The sequence below is a fragment of the Neolamprologus brichardi genome, chromosome 3, assembly GCF_056152115.1.
Source record: "Neolamprologus brichardi isolate AB-2024 chromosome 3, ASM5615211v1, whole genome shotgun sequence".
NCBI classification, from domain to species: domain Eukaryota; kingdom Metazoa; phylum Chordata; class Actinopteri; order Cichliformes; family Cichlidae; genus Neolamprologus; species Neolamprologus brichardi.
Window position 1 is genome coordinate 14,756,301 of NC_142106.1, and position 6,480 is coordinate 14,762,780.

General features: G+C 39.7%; 1 protein-coding gene across 1 annotated transcript; it reads left to right on the plus strand.

Annotated features, from left to right (window-relative positions):
* Positions 1-2,378: 2,378 nt before the first annotated feature.
* Positions 2,379-5,510, plus strand: LOC148103596 (Fc receptor-like protein 5). Its single transcript, XM_087838880.1, has 5 exons — positions 2,379-2,409; positions 3,004-3,039; positions 4,641-4,904; positions 4,984-5,229; positions 5,305-5,510. Exons 1-5 carry the CDS (start codon positions 2,379-2,381, stop codon positions 5,508-5,510), a joined length of 783 nt encoding a protein of 260 aa, XP_087695006.1.
* Positions 5,511-6,480: the final 970 nt, after the last annotated feature.

A 6,480-nucleotide genomic window follows, 5' to 3' on the forward strand; every position in this document is an offset into this window, starting at 1 on the left:
TGTGCTCCTTGATGACATCAATCAAGTCTACCAACAATTCACAGTCACGTTAGGTAACAAAACCCTCCTTCTTCCTGACTGATAGTGTGTTTCAGTGGTTTCCTCTTCAAAGAAACTAAAAAAAAAGGCAAACAGTTATTTCTTTCTTTTGGAATAAAGTGACTTGCATTCGCACTAAACACAAACACAGTGGTTCAGCTGTACCAGTGAGGTCTTTTTTGTGAAGGCCTGACACCTCTCTGCTTTTGATTTGCTTTGACCATTGGGGGGTTGGGTTATATCTCTTTGTGTTTCATTAGTGGATATGTGAAAGTGAGCGAATGGTTTGTGTATGTGTGCATACCATTGTTTGGATATATTTGTGAGGACCAAAAAATTGAATGTTATTACATTGTTTGGGACCAACTGTCCCTCATAGGGACAAAATGCCTGTTCCCATGAGTTTGAAGGCATTTTGACTTTCAAAATGTGGTTTTAGTGTCAGGGTTACTGTTAGGTATTATAGTGAATAAGGACTGGTGTCTTGCAGATTTTAGATATCAGTCTGCGTCACCACACCTGAATCAAATAATTAGTCCATTACCAGGCCTCTGGAGAACTTCAAGACATGTTGAGGACGTAATTTAACCATTTAAATCAGCTGTGTTGGATCAAGAACACATCTAAAACATGCAGGACACCGGCCCTCGGGGGCTAGAGTCCCCCACCCCTGTATTAGAGTAATGTTTTGAAATACTTTGCTCAAAATAATTGAAAATCTCACATGTTAGCACAATTCACATTTGGTTTAGCACACCACATGATGAATAGTAAAAACATCGCTCTTGTCAGATTTTAACAGAGGCTTTCACATTAATTAGTCATGTGTTAGACGGGATATCCCAAAAAACCCTAAACAAAGAAAATCCACCAGGGAGGTGGGCCTGATCAGGAAAAACTAAAAAAAGAAAACCTCCAACTTCTCCATCTGTTAGAAATCAGTTTGTTTGAAACTGATGCTTCCACTACAGCAGATTACACATAAAGCTTTTATAAAAATTTTACAGATTTCAAGTGAAATAATAAAAAAATATTGTGTAAATTAAACAGTGGTAACATTTAAAAATATAAAAAATAAGAGATTATGTCTCTTGGATGGCCTGGGAAACCACTGATGTTCCCCCAGATGAGCAGGAGGAGAAGAACATTTATCTTAAATCATTTTTACTTTTATTAGATGTGCTTAATCAGTGACTTACAGTGCCATCTCACGCGTTCAACCTATTCCTGCATCTGTTTACTCAGGTACTTCAGCTTCCTCCAGCAGGCTGACAATGTGCAAGTTAAGTTAAATGGTGATTCTAAGCTGTGTTAGCTCTGGTCAGTGCTATTTCAGGCTGCATTGTTTAATAGCCTGAAGCAGGCTGGGATAACCTCCCCTGCCCATGAACTTTGGATAGTGTGACAACCCACACTGGTATTCTAAATACCACCTTTTTAGATGGTAACTGTAACGGAATGCAGTTACTCATATTTTGCATTTTAAATACGTAACAGCGTATTACGCTACTCCCCAACACTGTGTGTGACAACTCACTTTCTGTCGGTCTGTTTGTCTGTTTTGTGCCTCGTTTGCAGGCGCTGGAGGAGGAGTAGAGTAGCTCATTTCCAATTAGTGACAATGGCCAGAACTGGGCCTAGCGTGCCAGTGCTTTACCCTGTGGGGGGGGTTTTTTGGGGGGGGGGGTTTTGTGTTTGGTTTGGGTTAGCACTGAACAATGTTGCGTACGCCATTATTCCACCCATGCACAAATCTACACCACTGTTTGTACTGACCACAAAATCCATGGTTTGTGTAAGGCTTCTGTTTTATTTCTTCATTTAAAATAAATAGCTTTTTGAATGATACCATGCGGCCTGGTTGGTGACAACAGACAGAAAAAGGATGCTTAATGTGGGTCAGCTGAGCAAAATGGTTGAAACCAGTTTGAACCAGACAAGCTGTACCCATTTTTTTCTCACCACATTTTAGTGGTTAAAGCAGAGAGAGGCTCTCAGATGCAGGTTAAAAAGCACCTCCATCTCATTTCCTCTTAGCTAAACTGATGTCACAGTGGAAACAAAACATGTAGTGTATTTGTTTTTAGTTTAAATTTTAGGATAAATATTAAAACAAGGATTATCATGACAAGAGTAGTTTGGCTCTTTCTGGTTCGTAAAACAAAGAAGCATTTCTCATTGCCTCACTTTATAGACTTATGAAAAAAGAAACATTTCTTTAAAGCTATAGGGGGCAAAGCCAAACCACAGTGTCTCACAGAATCAAGAAGGAGGCGTGTCCAACGAGATGTGACTATGACGTTTGACTATGATCAAAGTGTCAATCACCAAGAGAAAGAATGGAACCAATGACTCTGCTGTGGCTGCTCTGTAAGTACAGCATTTTGAATTAATACTACACTAGCTGACATCTGCATTGCAGTTCTGTTGTCTCATTTAGGGTACCAGTTATGATAATTGAGTTTGTTTCCAATAACATTTACTTTCATTTAAAACATTCTGGTACCCCTATAGCATTTTTCAGCTCCCAGAATATTCTTTAACAAAGTCTAAAAAAATTAAAAAAAGAGAATTTGGGAAACAACAGTCTTAAATATATATATATTAAGGTCCCCACAAACTCTAACCAAGTTACATTTTAGCTTCATTTTATGTTTTTAATATAAAATGAATTTTTAAATTGATATTTTTAAAAAAGTATGTTATTAAAACACTCCTTTGCTTTTACTGTGTTTCCAGTTTTGAAAGATGACTTTCAAAACACATTTGCTGTGAAATAGAAATAGGTTCATGACGAGCTGTCAAAGGCTGAACAAACAACTTTTCACTGCATTTGATCTGCGATGCTGTGGAGTTAAAAGATTTAAAAGTGGAGTTTAGTGACTTTAAACATGCTTTTAATGCGTTGTGCATGCCTTGCTGAGTCTAAAACCTGGAACTAACCTGAGTATCATTTCTCTTTAGTTGTGACCTTATTACTGATCTGCACAACAAACCAAGGTCAGTAAACTGCTGTCAAAGTTGGAAACTCAGCAGCTCTAATAAAAGAAAAGTCTGTAAAGTGCTTCAGGAGAGCTCATAGAGGCTTTTCATTGGTGGGATAGATCAGAATTGTATCTTGCCTGCAGTTAACTCCATATGAAAATGCATTATTTTTAGATATTTGTCACCTTTTCATTTTTCAAAGTAATGGGATCCAGAAAAGAGAAGTAGTGACACGAATGGAAGAATTTGTGGGCATATTTCAAGTGCAATATACTGCAGGCCAGCAGATACACGTTACTGTTGCATGTTGTGGTGAAACTCAGAGACATCACATCCTGTCCCACTTTCATGTCACACTCAGACAGTACAACTTTAACCCCTTAACATCCAGAGCCTTTTTTGCAAAAAAGATTATATTCTTGGAAGGACTGTGTTTGTTTTGATGCATCCAGATTTGCATATTAACAATCATGAAACTGAGCTCTTTCTTAGGCAGTGGTGCTAGTTTCAGCTATTATGCAAATATGCTTAAAATAATGGATTGATTCATTCACTCTCACATTCACACACTGGTGGAGGCAGCTACAGTTGTAGCCACAGCTGCCCTGGGGCAGACTGACAGAAGCGAGGCTGCCATATCGCGCTATCGGTCCCTCTGGCCAACACCAGTAGGCGGTAGGCGAAGTGTCTTGCCCAAGGACACAACGACCGAGACTGTCCGAGCTGGGACTCAAACCGGCAACCTTCCGGTTACAAGACAAACTGCCAACTCTTTGAGCCACAATCGCCCGAAATATAATATATATAAGACTGGGTAAACCAGCTGACTCAGCTCTCACTGAAGAATTCACTGTTTTATCATATGATGACATGTTTCTTCCACTGAAAACACTACATTCACATTAGCAGAATACAGTCCCTGGCATCTTGATTGTTGTTTTGTCACAGTGAAAGCAGCATGCTTGGCATGCACATAACTGTTAACTTAACTGTTAAGTTCATTTTAGTCCATTTTAAAAAATAAACATAGTTACTACATATAAACATGTGTATGATACAATCCATGGTCGCATATAACACAGTAACATGACAACATGTACCATTGGCGTATAATTTGAAATTTAGTCACTATTTTTATTTATTTTTTCTTTGGATAACTTTCTGCATCTTCTTCCAGCAGCTAGATAGTAAAGACGGAGAAATGGACTTATATTGATTTGGTAGGCAGAGAAATTGAGCTGGAAAGTTGGAAATTGTGAAGCGGAGTAGAAAGGCACCTGAGTGCATTGAGGCAACTGCTGTTGTGTGTTTTGAAGCTATATAAATGAAACTTAATTAAGTTAAGCCAGCCAGTGGATATAGAGCTCCAATGCTCTCCCATTAAATCAACTGAGTGGGAATGTCAGATGTTCCAAAAAGCAGCAAACCAATCTGGAAAACCATAAATGAAATGTCAATCCAAGTCAATAATTGACAATTAAGGAACTGTACTACCCACAAACTGCTAGGGGTCACAAGCTGCCATACAGAGAAGCAGCCAATCACAGTGGTTAGTTATTTTAAAAGATTTGCAATTGTTAAGAAATATGGAGGATGTATTCTCCTCTCCCTCACAGCTCATCTGACAATGAGCCCCAACCGATCTCAGTTCTTCGAAGGTGACTTTGTATCTCTGAGCTGTGAGGAGGACGACAGCTCTACAAGATGGAATCTGACAAGAAACACAAGAAAACAACAGAGGACTCAGTGTGGAGTTCGGTGGGGAATAACTGCTGGTTCCTCCTGTAACATCAGTTATGTCTTTCCACTGGACAGTGGAGTTTACTGGTGTGAGTCCAGAGAGGGTCCCATCAGTAACATGGTTAACCTGACAGTCACTGGTAAGCTGAGTGTGTGGAGTTAGTGTTGATGAAGCTGTGTGTAAATGGATGAAATGCTGTAGTTTGTCTCTGTGTTGAGGTGGATCAGTGATCCTGCAGAGTCCTGTCCTCCCTGTGATGGAGGGAGATGACGTCACTCTGCTCTGTAAAACAAAGACCACTCCCTCCAACCTCCCAGCTGCTTTCTTCAAAGATGGTGTCTTCATCGGGAAAGAGCCTACAGGTCACATGACCATCCAGCATGTTTCCAGGTCTGATGAAGGCCTCTACAAGTGTGACATCAGCGGTCATGGAGAGTCTCCATCCAGCTGGATCACTGTCACAGGTGAGGAGCTTCACTCTGATTTCACCTTTTATTTCATTTATGGATTCACCTGAACAGATGGGATTCTCTCTATAGGTCGACCTCCAATCAAAGCCTTAAAACCACCCATCTCTTCCTTAAGCACAGTTTCAGTCCAGCCCACATCTGGAGCTCCGCCCTCTGCCTCAACACACTCACAGCTCACGCTGACCCTGCTCCGCTATCTAGTGGTGTTCTGTCCATACTTTATCTCCACTCTCCTCATGGTGTCTTTATATTTATCCAGAGCCAATAATCAATAATCAATGACCTAATAACCTAATGATTGGCAGCTGTTACTTGTTTAATTCTTTAAATAGAATAATCAAACTTTCCTTTCTGACCTTGCTGGACTCCATGAAAAGCCTCCTGTGACAGTGATGATCCCACCTACACAGGCTTAACAGGGACTGGACCAGGAGATTGATGATGTCACAAAGACAGAGGGAGTGTCATGCCTCATTTTTTACTCTATGTTGCTTTTGTTGAAATACTTCCAGAGCAGGTTCACAAAAGTTTTACTGTAGATTTATTTATTCTCACTGGTCTGCTCATCTCTGATTAACACAGCAGAAGCATGAAAGTCGCAAAGTACTATATGACCCATTAACACACTCTTAGTATCAAACTTACCCTGAATAATGATGCAGATACTCTTTAAGGTTTGATTTAATGTTTAAGTGCTGTGCTCTCTGATTGGTCTTCTGATCTGGAAAGACTCATGCATAGCTTTGTTTGATTTCAATTGGACTATTGTTGCACACTGTATACCAGAGTTACTCATTAATCTTTTATTCATTTACATTGACTGAGAGAAGAGATCACATTAGTACAGTGTCAGCAGGCTTGCACTAGCTCCCTGTGAATGATAGAATTCAGTATTAAGACGCTGTTTGTGTTTAAAGCCTAAATGGTGTCAAACCTGCATATGTGGTAGAAATAGTGTGTCTGTATTTTCCCTCCAGATCATTAAGGCCTTCTTAATCACTTGTGATCATCCTGCAGTTTAAGCTCATTTCAAAAGTGGGTGTTGTTGCTATTGTTGCACAGTCTCTTGAATCACCTCCCAACTGACCTCAGATAACAATTTCAGACTCAGCTGAAGACGAACCTTTTCTGTCTCTGTGTTTTTAGACCTCTAATTTCTGGAACTGTGATTGAAGGATTGGGTGCTCTTGGGTTATTTCATATACAGACTGAATATGTATATTCTCTTTTTTAATTTTCTAGACA

Excerpts from the sequence above, each read along its gene's own strand:
- LOC148103596 (XM_087838880.1), top strand. The coding sequence starts at position 2,379 with ATGGAACCAATGACTCTGCTGTGGCTGCTCT. Across the intron at positions 2,410-3,003 it reads GACTCTGCTGTGGCTGCTCT|TTGTGACCTTATTACTGATC; the intron begins GTAAGTACAGCA and ends ATTTCTCTTTAG. Across the intron at positions 5,230-5,304 it reads CAGCTGGATCACTGTCACAG|GTCGACCTCCAATCAAAGCC; the intron begins GTGAGGAGCTTC and ends TTCTCTCTATAG.